This window comes from Anas acuta, chromosome 8 (genome assembly GCF_963932015.1).
Source record: "Anas acuta chromosome 8, bAnaAcu1.1, whole genome shotgun sequence".
Lineage (NCBI taxonomy): Eukaryota > Metazoa > Chordata > Aves > Anseriformes > Anatidae > Anas > Anas acuta.
Genome location: NC_088986.1, coordinates 4,163,829 through 4,179,863, shown reverse-complemented (window position 1 = coordinate 4,179,863; position 16,035 = coordinate 4,163,829). Strand labels below are relative to the sequence as shown.

Genomic DNA, 16,035 nt, shown 5'->3' with positions numbered 1-16,035 from the left:
TCTCAGTGAAGTAGTAATTTATTCGCGAGCACACCTACTAGCTCCAAAATACAGTTTATGTACTTCTCGATGAGAGGACCCTCCCGTTTCCCCACTGAGTGGGTACTCCAGGTTCACAATCTATCTGATGCTTCACAGATAGCCTTCAGTTGCTGGCCTGTTAAATTTCAAATTTCTTTTGACGTTTTTACTGCTTGAAGTGGTAATATTTCTTCACTTATCTGACTTAACACCGTGATTTTCACTAATTGTTCCAAGGAGTCTGGCTGTCTGCATTTTACAAGGTTGCCTGCTAAGCTTTCTTATCACTGTAAGCATATCTCAGTACCATATTACTTTCCTCTATACAGTGTAACTCTGCAAAAACATTTCTATGTCCACAGGGTGAGTGGGGCTGGAAGCCCGTGGGGCTGAGGTGATGGCCGGGCAGGTCCCTGTGTGAGGGAAGAGGGAAGGCTGCCCGGCCCCAAAGGGCTACGTGCTGGCTGAGGGACCTCGTTGTGGTGCTGAGGTGCCTTTTGCCTCCAGCCGTGTGGTCACGTCTGTTAGTACAATCCTAGAAGCCTATAGTCGTTAGGGTTGGAAAAGGCCTCCAAGATCATCCGGTTCAACCATTCCACACCACCACTGTCACCACCAAACCCTGTCCCCAAGCACCACGTCCAACTTTTCTTGAACACCCCCAGGGATGGTGGCACCACCACCTCCCTGGGCAACCCGTCCCAATGTCTGACTGCTCTTTGTGAGGAGAAATGTCTCCGAAGTTCCAACCTGAAACTCCCTGGTACAACTTGAGGCCATTCCCTCTGGTCCTGTCACTAGTTACCTGCAAGAAAAGACCGACCCCAGCTCCCCACACCTTCCTTTCAGATGGAGAGCACTGAGGTCTCTCATCTGGGAGATGGCAGCAGAATTGCGTTGTTCTCCTTAAAGCACTGTAACATGGCCATAAAAATCTCAGTTTTATCCCCACATGCTTTTAAACCTGTTCCGTTTTGCAAGAAGCATTTGGCCCTTCATGTGCTGGCGCTTCTGTTCACGTAGTGAAGGGAAGCGTGAAAGGCCCATTGTCACTGGGAAGGAAATGAGCACAGAACCCTTGAGAACATGTTTCTGTTCCAAGAGATGGCAGTACCAATACTTTGCCTTGATCCAGTAAATTCTGTTGTAGCCTTTTTATTCTGAACATCTTTGTGGTGGAATCGAAGTGAAATTGATAAACAGAAAATGTGGTAGGTTGATTTCATTCTCTCTGCTTAAAAAGAGACAAAAACAAACCAAATGCTGTAATGAAAGACAGAAATCGATTTTTTATAATCCTAGGTTATGTTAAAGTCACAAGATAGGGTATAACACACATCCAAAGAGGGTCCAGGCCGATATTGAACATTGGTGCAGAGCCCAGTAGTGCCCTGAAGACAGCAACACTCTTGTAGCAAAGCTTTGAGGCCCCACCACTCTCCTGGTTGGATTATATCAAGCCTTGTGACAGGATTTGTTAGCATGAAGAAGCAGCTGTAGTAAATCTGAACTTGACCAACACTAAGATACAGCTTTTGGCTTTTTCCGTGGCCTCCTTTGATTACTGACTTAATACTGCCTGTCCTAACATAATTTTCAGTCATACTGGGCAACAGCGCAATCCAAATTATTTTAAAGAATAACTCTGCATTTACATTTTTAAATGTGTGCTTTACATATTCATCTTGTTATTAACATTTTCTTTTTCAAAAGTGCGACAATTTGGGCCTGATTTTCTGTTCTGTTAGATTCTGCTACTTGCAGCGGGGTCTTTTTGAGACTGTTAGCAGCCAGTAGGTTTGCTTTTTCTCCTTGTGACCAGTTGATGAGGGAAATTACAGCATTTAAATGACCGGCCTTGCAAGCACAATGCAAAGGAGTGTCCTTACTGTTGTCTAAAGCATTGATGGCTGCCCCGTAACTCAGTAACAAATTTATCAAGTCACCGTGTCCATATTCCGCTGCAATATGCAGTGCGGTCTTTCTCCAAATGTTTCTGTCATCAATATTCTTATTTCTCCCTGATGTCAGAAGAAGTTTTACAATCTCTGTGTTTCCTTTGATGGCCGCATAGTGCAAAGGAGTACATCCATGCATGTCCTTAACCCCAAGTCTTCCTTTTGTAGCCAAGAGTACTCTGACGACGCCGAGATGTCCTCCCTCAGCTGCAGCGTGCAGGGGGGTCCTTTTCTCTTTGTCTTGTGCGTTGGGGTCAGCGTTAGCATCCAGAAGCATCTCCACCATTTTTTCGTCTCCTTTTTCAGAAGCATAATGTAAAGGTGATTTTGACTGCCTGTCCTTAGCATTAACACTGGCTTTGTGCTGCAACAGCTGTTGGGCAACGTCAGTGTTACCTCTCTGACTCACAACGTGCAGAGGAGTCACGAGTTCCTTAGTGACAGCATTAACTTTGGCCCCGGCGTTGACTAGCAGGCTAACTAACGCTGCTTTATCGTGCAGTGCAGCGACATGGAGCGGGGTTTCATCCGCCTGATTCGTAAGGTTAACTTCCACCCCTTTGCGCAGGAGCAGCTTTGTGATGGGGGCAGCCCCAGCCTGAACGGCCAAGTGCAAAGCTGAGTCTGAAGCAGGAGTCTTTATACCCAAACTTGCTCCCTTTTCGATAAGAACTTCTGCAGACTCAGCCTTGCCTGTTTCGCACGCCAGGAGTAAAGGAGTGTACTGCATTTCATTGTAGGCATTCACATCTGTACCTCGGTCAGCTAAAGCCGCTACAACGCTGTGCAGATTTTTCTGTACAGCTTTAAAAAGAGCTGACTCCATCAGGTCAGATGGCAGATCTTTAGAATATTCCAGCAGCACTTTGAAGATGGATGGGTGGTTGCTGTTGAAGGCTCTTTCAGCCATGCTGGAATCAACCCTGGCTCCAGCCTCTAGCAGCACTTTTGCAGTGTTTTCAAACCCCTGAGAAAGAGCATAACTGAGAGCGGTCTGTCCTCTTTCATCTTTTCCATCAACAGAGGCACCGCTCTTTAAAAGCCTTTCCACCAGACTGCTCTCATCTTTAAGAGCTGCTCTGTGCAAAAAGTTGTGCTGGTTCCTGTAGCTCCTTGCCTCTTCCCTCAGGAGCACTGTCAGTACGTGACCGTGGCTGTTCTGCGCGGCCACATGAAGTGGCATCTTGCCTTCTTTATCCAAGCTGTACATGGAAGCACCGCACCGCAGAAGCACTTTCACTGCATCACCGTGGCCCTTCTCGGCAGCCCTGTGCAGTGGTGTTCTTCCTTTCTTGTCCTTCACATCTGGCTTAGCGCCTCTGCTGATCAAATATTCCATTACTGCTAGGTGTCCGTTAGCAGCTGCGACATGCAGAAGGGTTTCTCTTGAGGAGTTCAGTGCGTTAATATCACTATCTTTCAGTGTTTTCTCTATCTCTGAAAGACAGCCCTTAGCAACTGCACCAAAGATGCCTCTATCAGAACGACCTTTTCTAGGTTTTGCTGCTCTTGAAAGGTGAGTTTCTTTTTTTCTGGTCTTAATAGCCCAATCTTGCTTTTTTCTTCTAGGAGTCTCTTTTTTTTCCTTGTGCCTTTCACTTCTATTTTCAAACCAAACCTTGTCTTTTTCAAGTAAGTATCCTACCAATTGTCTTCTTGCATCTCTGATGCTGTCATTAACTTCGCTGACATATTTTCTCATCTCATTATAAAGTTTTGGCTCCACCTGCTTTAAACAAGGATAAAAAAAGAGCCTGCAGGCTCGTTCGCCTTGAGAAATCAGGATGTCTAAAACTCGGGAGTTCTTTTCTGTTCGTGTCCTGTAGAAACTCATGACCATCTTTTTTTCCGGGGAAAAAACACCATTGTCTATCAGCCAGTTCAGCAGGTGGTCTGGGTCATTTATGCCTTCTATTAGCTCCTCTCTTTTAATTCGTAGGACTTCGATTGCGTATGGATTTGTGAACAGGCTGGTTGAATGCATGCTCGCATTGATAAGCAAAGAGAACTGAGCTGTTGTTCGACGTTTGGAGTTAAGGACGAAGTAGCAAAGTGGGATCACATCTCTGCATGCAGTCTTTTTTATAGAACTATAACCAGCAATTGTTGTAGTTCAGTGATAAATCTTGAAAGAATGAGAAAGAAAGCAAAACGCTCTCACCTTTAGCTTTCCAGTTTTGTTAAAGTCCTTTGATCTTCTCTGTTCTTCCTTAGCAACAAGTGACGTTTAGTAACAAAACAAAAATCAGTGGTTTATAAGGATAATCCACTCGGGAGACTTCTTCCAGACTTTTTAATATAAAAAAAGGGAGGAAAAAAACGCTTCTGTGAAGCTGGTATTTTAATAGAAGGCTTGGGTTTATCAAGTTCCTTTGGGCCAAGCTGTTTTTTGTAGGTGCTGAAATGGCCAGTCTTTTAGACATGACAAAAGAAAATCAGCAGCGTAGTTACAGTTGCTATGATTGCATACTTTGTACCGTCTTAAATGAAAGAGTACACGTTGCCAGCTAGGTAGGTGAAAGCCCTATAATGTAATGAAATGAAAACATGAAGATCGAGATAAAAATAAGCTGTCTAAGGCAGCTGGTTATAAAAAGCATTGCAGCCTTTCTAATATGAGTTACAACTTCAGTCTGTGAGGTGTGTTTGACTGTAAGGTTTTTTAGCTTGTCATTCTTAAAGCCTGCCTGGAACATAACTCTTTTACGTGAGGTGGATCAAGGTGTGTGATTCAGGACACAACGTTTAAAGTATAATTAAGTAAGGCTTCAAATCTGTGAATATGTATAGTCTCCAGTATGGGAGTAGGACCTTTGAATCTAGCTGTAATTAATTTAACTTATTGGTGTTTAAATCCCTCACGGAGAGAAGTAAATACAGTAATAATCATCTGCATATTCAGAAAACAATTGAGAGAGAAATTAAGATGACAGGGTTCTGTAAGAGCTGGAAGTAAAATGAGCTGAAAAGCTGACAGCTTGACCTTATTTAAGCAAATGGGAAATTTTGCCAACTGTTTCTTTGCTCAGTGCCCTTTCTGTTGGGTCCTGCTACCTTTGCATGTATTTTCTTTAATAGTATGTACAATATGACTGATAAGATTTTGTTTTTAAAGTTGATTTTATTTTTATAAGTAAGATTACAAAATTTATTCTATTAAAAAAATAATAAAGAAATAGCCAGGAAAAGCAAGACTTTAATATATATTTAGAAAGCCAGCCAGTTACCAGGTCAGCAAATTTGACAGCCAATTCAAGAGCCCAATAATTCCTCTGAAATGCAAAGGAGGGCACTACACCAAGAACAGCAAAACTTTTGTCATTTAGTTAATCATTGTTACCACTTAACATGGAAAAGTCGAGTTTATTGTAAGGAGTCAGAGGTCTGAATTGTGCTCCCAAATCTGCTAATGACTCAGCCTGTGATCTGCAAATTATTTAATCTTCAGGCCTGACTCAACAAAGTACTGAAGATATATCTGTCCTGAGTAAATTAATAGTCCTTACTTAAAGGTTGCTGCAATGGGATCTTTATTCCTCCACTGTTACTGTTCCAGTGCACAACAGAGGTAGTGATGTTTGATTGCCCTCACAGGAAAGTTTTGAGCTCTATCAATGGAAAATGTTACACGAGAGCTAATAAGTATTGTTAATAAAGAAGGCAAACGAAAAATTTGGAGCTCCGGAAAAAAAATTAAAACCAGAAATTGTGATATTCTTTAAGAGCCTAGTATTATGGCAGTAATTTCCTAACGCGCTGAGCACAGAAATTGTCCCAGTAAACTGTGCTAATTACAGGGTGCAGTACTCTTCACTGGCCTTGAGGAGGAACATTTGAACAATATATGCATGCAAGGTCTCTTTTAGAGCCACTGTGAGACTTTATTTTTGGAAAATAATATGCAGTAAATTACTTGTTACTAGATGCAAATCCTAGGCTTCAAAACGTGATTTTGCATATTTTTTTAAAAAGTTCTTTATATGCATGTGACATGAGGAAATTCTGTGTTAAAACAAGGACCGTGTGTGTCAATAAAATTTTGGAAGCAGGTTGTAGGGATTAATTTTCAGAAATTACATTTTAAAATCCTTTATTTTTTTTAATTAGCGTTTTAAGTACTTTCAGAACTAAGTCTTTGTTCCAGCAATGACCTCAAAAAAGAATAAAAACCCAAGCAGCTGAGAAGAAAAGATATTCATGACGGGCTATTTGAAGCACACGTTCCGTTTATATCTTTTGAACTTATTAACCCCATTCATTTGAAATATAAATGTTTTAGAGAAGGAAGCTATATTAAAGTTCCACATCTGCACATCCTTTAATTAAGTGCATGAGACCACACACGTGTAGGATCACCAAGAAGCTCTTCATTAAAAGTCAGAATGGCAAAACTTCATATTACTAAGGCAGATCTTGGGCCTGCTTTATTATCTTTTACTTATATTTGTTGTCTATGGGTCACAAGGAGATTTTTTTCTTGCTGGGACTAGGGCAGGTTCAGCTTCAGGGGGATCATCGGAGAAACTCCGTGCTGTAGGTGTGCTGCTGGTATTTTAATTAAGTGTTGCCAAGAAGCCTGTAGTGAGCAGATTCTCTTGACAGAAATACTGACATTCTTCACCATAAGCTCTCGTGTCATTGTTAAATGCAGAAGCAAGGCTGTGTAAATGTAAGTTTACCTAGAAAAGACCTAATTCAGATAGATCTGTGTGTGTACTCTGTGGGAGGGCGTCAGCTGAGAGCAACACGACAGAGTTTAGAGCAGGCCTGGAAAAGGGCAGGTGATGCTATTGATGGGGAAGATCTGCATTTTGGCCTCTGCTGAGCGATTTCAATTAGGGAGCATCTAATCACCATTTTAACCCAGCTGTCGCTGGTTGGAGGCTTGAGCCAGTTATTTCGTACGTGGAGTCTCAGTTTTGCTACTTGTGTCCTTGGGCAAATCACTTAATCTCAGCACCCTGTTTACACAAGCATTCAAAAAGGAAATTTTTTTCTACCTCACAGACATGTCCTGTGTGTTTATTAATGGTGGTGTAACGCTTTGAAGTTCCAGAGCGCTTTGAAGTTTTTGTCCTTTGAAGTATTGTTTTCTGCCTTCTCAGAGATGAACATTTATTTCTTAAATTAACACGTGCCCGTGTTTTCGAGCCTATTTTATGTTGCAATGCCATCATCAAACAGACGTTTAATTTTCTTTATTTTAATTTCTCAGAGATGAAAGCAACCAAAACTACACCTTGCATGCTGGTGAGCCACCATTTGCGATGAGGAGGACTGAGGGACCTGCAGAGGTCACCATTTCTCCACTGAGGCTTTCCCCACTCAGCGAGGAACCTCCAGCTGCGGTTACTGCCTTCTGCTGAAACTGCATGTGCTGCAGCCGAGTGAGTGACTGCCAGTAACTTCTTGGGCTCTCTTGGGCATTTTCTTGACAAAAGTGATGGAAAGCCAAGCATTAATAACACGGTTTCGCTCACCGTGATATTTTTATGTTTCCCAATATGTGCTTTAATTTCACTGCAGACAATTGTTTGTAGTAATGCCAGCTGTTTATTGGAAACATATCTCACTGTAGAATAACCAGTTTGTAAGAGATAGCAAAGCCAACGTCATTATCTAAACATAAGGGATGGGGAAACGTATCTGGGTAATCAAGGCATTGTCATTAACAAACATGGCTCAGGAATAAAGCTTTGTTCTGGATAACCAGAAATCTAAGTGTGGCCTGGCTGGTTGAGGTTGAACTATATTTAGGTATAGTTAGATTGAGAAACAGCAGCGTATGAAGTGTTCGTGGTGATGATTAGAGTGTGCTTGACTTATTATAACACTGGAAGAGAAGCTGACTAGTCAGAATGTCTGCGAGAGAGACAAAGTGTAGTGCTTGGTTTTGCCTGAAGATTAACGACAATAAATTAGGGAAGTCGAAAGGGGAGCTTTGGCACGGAGCGATCCTGTTTGTGTTTAGTCACATTTCTGCCCAGAGCAGACCTGGGGCCTTCCTGGTACTGGGAAGTCTCTGCCCGGCTGGTATTTAAACGCGAGGTATTCCCAGGAGCAGTGCCATCCTCCCAGCGGCACTGGCACACGAGAACATGCCTGCCTTCGGGGGCCCGGCTGGGGCCTCCTGGAGGGGGGAAAGCTGATCTGTCCAGCCTCGTGTTTTGCACCTCACCCCGTGCGTTGGGCTCCCATCTTATCCTCTCCGCAGCTCGCAGGCTGGCAGCGCTGAACCACCCCTGCCGAGTGCCCCGTGCCAGGTCTCGTCCTTAAAAAGCTGCCTCGCAGACAGTGTGGCTCCCCAGCCTCCTCCAAAAGTCATGGGTGCCTTCAAAATACTAAGTAACAATACAACAGCTGATACAATAACTCAGGTATTTTATTCTATTTACAACACAGGTCACAAACAATGTTATCCTAACACTACAATACTATTTCCTCAAGAATAAACAAATGAAGATCCCATTAAGTGCTGCACTTCTGCAATGCCAAATGTTATTTTCCCAAAGATGAGTCTGTACTTTTATGAGATTCCATCCTGGGGTACTGTAAGTGGGTAATACCCATTGGGGAAGTGCCACAGATGGCTGTGAATGCCGTGAGAGCAGACTGTGTGTCCGGATCGAACTGCAGAAGTGAGGCCCAACATTACATAAATCATCCAAAGTGAGGACTAGGATTGGTTTTCAGTTCACCGTGGGTATATTAGTGAGGTTTTAGAAGAGCGACCAAACAACTTAGACAGCTTTTTTTTTGCCGTTCAGGTTTTTTGAGTAATTAGATTTCGGTATTTTTCCAAATTCTCCATGGAATTACTCACCAGGTAGTTTTCCCAGAAGCAATGTAGCAGAGGTAGAAGGAGAAAAAGCATTCTAATTTAGCTTCACACAGCTAAGGAAAAGCAAGGTGCTTGTTTCGAGACATATTAAATAGGGAACAAGTTACCCTGAAACAAACAGAAAAATTATTAGTAATGATACGATGAAATATGCATTTAGTTACTGAAATTTACATAATGTAAAGGCCAAAAAAGAAAAATAACTATTTTTATGTCTGGTGATTATCAAGAGTTGTCTGTTTCCATACGCATCTATTCTGCAGAAATCTTTGCTGTCACAAGCTTAACTTAAGTCTATGAACTAATTTGTCTGTTAATTCCTAAACCCATATGGACACTAATACTGATTTTACTAATGAGGAGAAACCATTCTCCAATAATTGGCTTGAAGTTGTATCAATGTTGTGATTTTTACCTTACCATTTGAGGTGTTTAAATGTGTCTTTTCACCCCAACCCTAACAGAAAGCAGTTATGGCAAGATGTTAGTCCTCAAGTCATTAGCATGAAATGTAACTGATGTACGAGTATTAAGTTACTAAATGCTGAGGCATCTTCAGGGATCAGCAAAACCAAATGGAGAGCAGGCGAGTTGGTTTGTTTTGTTTTTCTTTTTTTTTCTTTTTTTTTTTTTTCAGAACAGGCAGATTTTTTTTTCTTTCCATTTTAAACCAAACAAGCCCTTGTGGTTTTGAGTCAGGAACGTACACTTTGTCAGTGAAATCTTACAGAAGGAAATACTTCGTTAAAGTTCTTTAACTGTTGAAGGCCAGGATCCTCCCTCCCCACGGCCCCTGTGCTCACTGGGCTCCCCTTGCAGGCAGCGTTGCTCCCAGAAGGTGACCGTGGTGGTGCCACCACATCTCCTGCAGAAGCCTTTTGGCCTGATTTGCTTTGCAGAGCTACAGTAGCTTGTGGAAAACTGCTCTGAATTCAAACCAGCATGCAAGCAGGATTTGGTTCCTACTGATTATAAAATGCTGCAGAGATTAATAGAGACTAATGGGACTTTGAAAGGAAATAATGTTTTGGCACATCATAAACCAGTTTTAATTGCTGTTATTTATTAAGGTATTACAGTTAGATGTCAAGCATCAGACATAGTACAGACATTTACCTAAACAATGTCTTGCCAATGAAGTCTCCCCCCTCCCAGTGAAATTTTGCCCTCTCTGAGGAATCCATTTATGTATATAAATTTTATTTATTATGTCAAAAGAATTTTCAAAACCATTTATTTTAGTTCCACAGTTGTTTTTTTTCTGAACATGAAGAAATATAAAACTTTTTAATTCAGTGTGGAAAACCATCTCAATATATATATATTTTTTTTATTCTGGTAAGAAAAACTACTTTATAATTTTTCTGTAAAAAACACGGTGTGCCTTCTGAGTTAGTGGTGGTAGATTTTAGGTTCAAGTAACACCAGCAGCAGGAAAAAGCTACTGTAGGCTTGTAAATGGGACAGCAGACAGTAGAGACCAGGGGCTCAGGTAATTCCCCTCCTTAAAGCTATCTGAGGGCAAGTGGGCCTGGCTGAGTCAGATTGGTCTTCCTGATGGGCTTGTACATAGGAGGAGATTCCCTGCATCATAGCTGTCATGCAGGCCTCCATATGTTTTGATTATTTATTTTTTTTTTTCTTAATATTCTAGCTCTGCTGCTTGTCTCTCTCCCTGTTTACCTTGAAAATGATCCCCATATTCCCCGCTCGCTGAGCTTGGAGAGGGAGCTATTTCATTGTCAGTCCTTAAGGTTTTCTTACTGCTGTAGTTTAACAGAGACTGGTAAAGCATTGGGTCAAAAATTCAGCGTAAGCTTGCAAATCTTCAGTGAAAATAATTCCTTTATTATTTCTCTATTTCTCAGTTTTTCAGTAGCATCATTCAGCACTGTATAGAAAAGCAAGGCAACTCAGGGCTAAGGGTGAGCCTGGCAATGCATATTTAGCTTGTCTTCATTACTTTTTCTTTTTTTTTTTTAATTTCTTTTAGTCAGGTATTCTATATTTAGAGAAATAGCAGGTTGTTTTCAGTTATTTCATGTTAAATGGCTAAAATCTAAGTTTGACTTAAATTCTACCTGCCTTCATATATCTATCACCATTAGATCTTCACTACTCTCTCTAAATTATAGCACTTTTCTAGACTTTGGACAACTCAAGTTATTCAAGGGGCTTTTTATACATTTTTTTCTTTTTAAATCAGGATTTTCCCCCTTTTTTCCTGTAAAATAATTTATGGAAGCTTTTTTTTTTTTTTTTTTTTTTTTTCTCCCCATTTACCCTTACTGTGATTCAGTTGAACTCCATCCTGGTCAACTAGTTAATAGTTTTCTTATGCTTGTTTACGCTTTCTGTACGTCAAAACAATGTTTAACCTGCCTGCTATAGAAATGCTATCAAATCATCACCATTTACTTGTTTTTTCTTACTAGTGTTCTGATCTGTTCACAATGCTGTAATTTGGTTGGAAGCTTTTTTGTTTCACAGCATTTCTCTTGCTAGAGTGTTTTCTGAGGCAGAGAGCATCAATTCTTTCATGTTATGTTACTTCTGACTGCTTCCCCTGTCCCTCACTTGATCCTCTGGCTTTGGCTGGCTGTGCTGGTTCCCCAGACCGTCTGTGTTTCCTTGTTTGTCAGCATCTGGATTCCCGTGCCTCACCTTGGCTCCTGTTCAGAAAGTGTGTAAGTGTATATTCGACTATAGAGAGGTGCTTCAGTGGAGTGCAGGTTTGATTCCCCAAAACTTCAGTAAGACATTAGCGGCTTCAATCTTTTTGAATTCAGAACTGTGCTGAAGCACGGAGGAAGTGATTAGCTGCTGCTCTGGATCAGGGCCTCAGCACTCCTCCTGTCTGACTCCACGTGAGACACCCGTGCTGACTTGGGTCGCTCCCTAAATCACAAAGCCCTGACAACTCCTCCAGATTCATGGCGTTTGCTTTCCTTGGCATATCCCAAAACATCCTTCTCTGTTCAGCTGCACCTGTGATATTCCAGCAGCTCTCTTTGTTCCCAAGCCATTATGTCTTCCTACTCAAATTTCCATTCAAAGAGTGATTCATCCAGCAGGGGAAAGGCATGACCTAGCTGCCCCCTCAGTTTCCATCGCTTTGCAAATCATGTGCAGTCTCATCTGAACCGGAGCTTTCATTTCAGACTTCTCTCTTCCCTTTCCTTAAACTATTTTTTATTCCTTATTCCTGTAGAAAACCCTGAAAGCAGAGAAATGTTGGCTGCATAAACATGCTTTTTTATTTTTTATTTTTTTTTAAACTAGCTTTGGTCACAAGAGCAAGGAAAACACATCAGCATGGATTTTCTTTCCTCTAGGAATGCCTTTTCTCACAGCAGCTGATTACATGTGGTTGTTACCTGTGCCGTAGCTACTCTGAGGACAAAGCACACGCCTGACTCATTGCACCAGCATACCAGCATCCTTTTTTTTTTTTTTTTTTAATCATAGCTTTCATGCTCTGAATGCTTGGTTCTAATGTCCAGCTGGAGAGAATTGCACACCTCCACCAAAAGCCTGTGCAAGAGCTGCATACTCTTCCATCATCCTTTATGATGCTTTTGATGTCTTCCATTGTACCCTGTATACTACTTTACTCGCCTTCCTTTGAATACTGTCTTAGACATTTAAAGTCCCCTATTCCCCTTTTTCCTCTGTCATCAAACCTATTAATTTGCAACTGCTGTCTCCTCTGCTGTGCAGCAGAAGCATTCCCTGTTTAAGAATTGTTTTCCTTCCCTGCCTAAATAGCCATTCTGGGTTTACAAGACTCTCAGGGTTAATTTCTGTTCTCTGAGACTTCTGGGACTCCTGCCAGCTGACGTGGTGGATGCTGAAGAGGTATCCAGAGCCATTGTAGCCTACCTGTAGGTCTGTTTGCTGCTGTTACAGTTCCCAGTGAAGCAGTCTTTGGCTCAATATGTATCCCATAATAGTACACAGAATAGTAGTATGTCTGCTACAGATTTTTAAGACTCAGATTAAGGAAAAAAGAGCTAAGTGTTAATGTAGCATCATGAGAATGGGATCAGCATGACACTAAGTGAAAGAAGGGATATTGTAGTGACAGCTCAAGCTATGTTAAATTAATGCTTAATTCAATAAAGTATCACTATTAAATTTATCTAAACTAGTCTGAGCTTGCAACAGAATTCAGAACAAGCTTACTAGAGACTATACAAGGCCATGATCTACTTTCTAGAAATATTGGCAAATTTAGCTTAATTTTGGCAGATTACATCCCAGAGTTCTGCTTCCTGTACTGTTTTGAATTGGTACCTCTGTTCTTTTTCTCTGAGTCTTTTAAATCAAAAACTATGAAATATCTCCTGTGTTCTGCGGGTTCTTGTTGTTGGTCTATTTTACAACAGGATGCATTAATGTTATCTCAATATGACTTTCAGTTTTGCATGGATTGGCACCAAACCCACCAGAATGGTAGTTTGCTCTCCCCCCCCTCCTTTTCTACTCACTGGCATAATTTCCATCCAACAAAGCTTTTCAAAAATAAGGAAGGAAAAGGCCTTCCTGTACAAGCTTCCTGTGGATCCTATCCAGATATAAAAGACTTGTGTAAAAGCTTGGCAGGCGATCCCAGCATATGCCACTTAGTGACTTCCTTTTTTTATGTATCGTTCCATCTACAGCAAACGAATCCGAAAATCAGAGTAATTTTCATTCATTTTCGAATAAGAAATCTTAAATGGTAAATTTCCTATCTGTGCAGAACGCCCACATTTTAAATTAAAAGTTTTGAATGCTGACAGCATTAGTCATAGGAAATCCTGTATGAACATCCAGCACTTAAGTTGGACCTTCCCCTAGATCACACCATAGAAGGAGTTTACAGGAAAACATTCTGTTAGTTTTGAACACTTCGTCAATTTTTAACCCTTCACATGCCATCACATCTGGTAGAACAGCGTGTTTCTCTGGAGCCCATTCCCTTGTGATTGAAGAGGTATTAAAAATCTCTATATTTCAATGCTACAATTTTCTGTATTTTAATGGTATCAGCTTACACGGATGGACTGTGGTTCATTCTCCATCCTATTTCTGTCTTGGGTAAAAGCAAGGCACAGGAGCAAGGTAGCACAGGCACCACGTGCCCCTTGCTTGGGTGCTAGGTGACAGCCTGTGAATGGCAGTGCTGAGGGGAAGGCTTACTGCACCCAGACATCAGTGCCAGCTGAAGGATGTCACAGCTTAGAGAACGGGCTGAGAGGACAAATATGTTCAGACAGTGCTATCTGCTTCAAGCAAACTGTATGATGTAACAGTAAAATGGGAAGCTAAAAAAGGCAACAGAGCTTTGTAAATTAAACTGTAACGTGGATGAGGCATGAAATAATACATGCAGTTATGTCGCACACAATCACTTTCACATTACACAGGTGAACCGACTTTGATGGTTTCTTTGTCTTTATTTACAAGGAGCCAGCCCACAATGGACTTTAAATCTTTAAAAAATAATAATAATAAAAAAATCTAGTTTTCATTTTCACTGAGTGGGAAAATTCCACATGTGTCTAGTTACTGTTTAACAGCTGGCTTAAATTGGGGTTTCAGACTTAAGGAAGGAATCCCAGAGCGTGAAGTATCAAATAATACCTATCCTCAAGATGAGGATGAGGTTCATGACGTTGGGCACAGCAGGCATACAGTCAGCGAATGAAATTAAAAATATCAGTGCTGTGGAGCCTTTCCTAGTACTCCAGCTTTAGATCAAAGTATAGCAATGTAAAAAGTTTAATTAATGAATCAAAATATACAGGCTTTAGATTAGGCAAATACTGATGGTTGACAATGAACGAAATATTAAAATATAATATAATAATAAAATATAATAGGTATTAAAATACTCAGCATTTGAGAGCTTTACTTCTATTCTGACACTTCTCATGGATTTAAACAGCCTTTGATTTATTTGGGGGGGCTTCATCATTATAAGTGGTCAGTTTTGGTTGTATAGGCAAAAGTGAGCATTTCTACTGGCTGCACGGAGAGCTTCTGTTTGTCTTAACCTCTACTCATCAAACTCCTTCTCAACTCTGAGACTCGCTTTTGAGTCTCAAGTAACTTTGAGTCTTCAAGTAATTCAAGTCAGAGTGCAGATCTCCATGAAGACCACAGCACTGTGAAGATCTGAACCAGAGAGAGGATTTAGGCCTCAAAATAGTTCTTTGATTTGGGGCTTTTGAGTGGTTGTTGGTTTTTTTTTTGTTGTTGATTCTCCTTTTTAAGCTAAGACCTGGACCACACCGTAGATCTTCCTTGTGTTTCACACAGAGAGCTGTTGTGAGAAGCCTTGTGTGTGACTCTGGAGTGGTCCTGTGTAAAGCTGTACCTGGGATTTGAACTCAGATTCACTACTTAAACAGTGCTGCTGTCTGATGTAGACCAACTGAACCATAGAAACAGTGAGGAATCTGGTTTTATTTTTGGATGTTAATTGCTAGATCTCGCTTGTTCCCGTTTCTGTACAGCGGTACAAGACAAGGAGTTCCATTTCTTCTTATTGCCCTTAGAGCATTACTGCCACCACAGGAGCTAGAGCCTCCTAAGGGGGCAGGGGAAGGATGAGGCCAGCAGCACCACACTTTTCACAGGTTGCCAGGCCTGCATGTCTGTGGCTGGGCTGCACGGTGTATTCCCAAGGGGGATAGCGTTGGCTTTTCCTTCTTAGATCAGGCTGTGGGCATGTCAGGACACTTAGAATTGAAATTCAAGAGAGAATACCATGGGAAAGACATCAGGCAGTACTGTTCCTAAACTGAGATGCTTATGGCCTTAATTTGCAACAGATTTGGGAAGTGAGCTGTTTCTAGCAGAAAAGGAGTAACTTGGTAAGATCTTCCATGCCCTGAGCTCATTGCCCTGTTCCTTTTGTCACTTTGTCGTTATTACCTTTAGAGTTTGATTGGAAATGTAACTGGCATTGCTAGTAGCAAGTAGCTGCCACAGATACTAACAGTACGAGCATTTCATCGACCCAGATACCCGTTCAACCCACAGGCACATAACCATGGAAGCAACAACAATTGACATGAAGTTAAAAACCAAGCCTTTCTCGTATTGCCAGTCTGGCATTTCCTGTCCAGTGGAAAACACAGAAGCAATTTCTGCACATAAGAATGATAAACAGTGAACAGAGGGGGGCAAGGAAATAGCTTGTAACTAATTTTGGGTGTGCTGGTA

At 41.3% G+C, this 16,035-nt stretch overlaps 1 protein-coding gene and 1 long non-coding RNA gene across 4 annotated transcripts in view; one reads left to right on the top strand and one right to left on the bottom strand.

The window, feature by feature from the left end:
* The window catches only part of LOC137860572 (uncharacterized), a 96,103-nt gene that overhangs the window by 139 nt on the left and 79,929 nt on the right, over positions 1-16,035 (top strand). For all 3 annotated transcript variants that reach the window (XR_011099019.1, XR_011099018.1, XR_011099017.1), the window contains exon 2: positions 7,195-7,366. This is a non-coding gene — a long non-coding RNA (uncharacterized lncRNA). The remainder of the gene's footprint in view (positions 1-7,194; positions 7,367-16,035) is intronic.
* LOC137860568 (CARD- and ANK-domain containing inflammasome adapter protein-like) lies at positions 1,237-7,202 on the bottom strand. Its single transcript, XM_068690939.1, has one exon. The coding sequence runs from the start codon at positions 3,961-3,963 to the stop codon at positions 1,702-1,704; it is 2,262 nt and encodes a 753-aa protein (XP_068547040.1). The 5' UTR covers positions 3,964-7,202; the 3' UTR covers positions 1,237-1,701.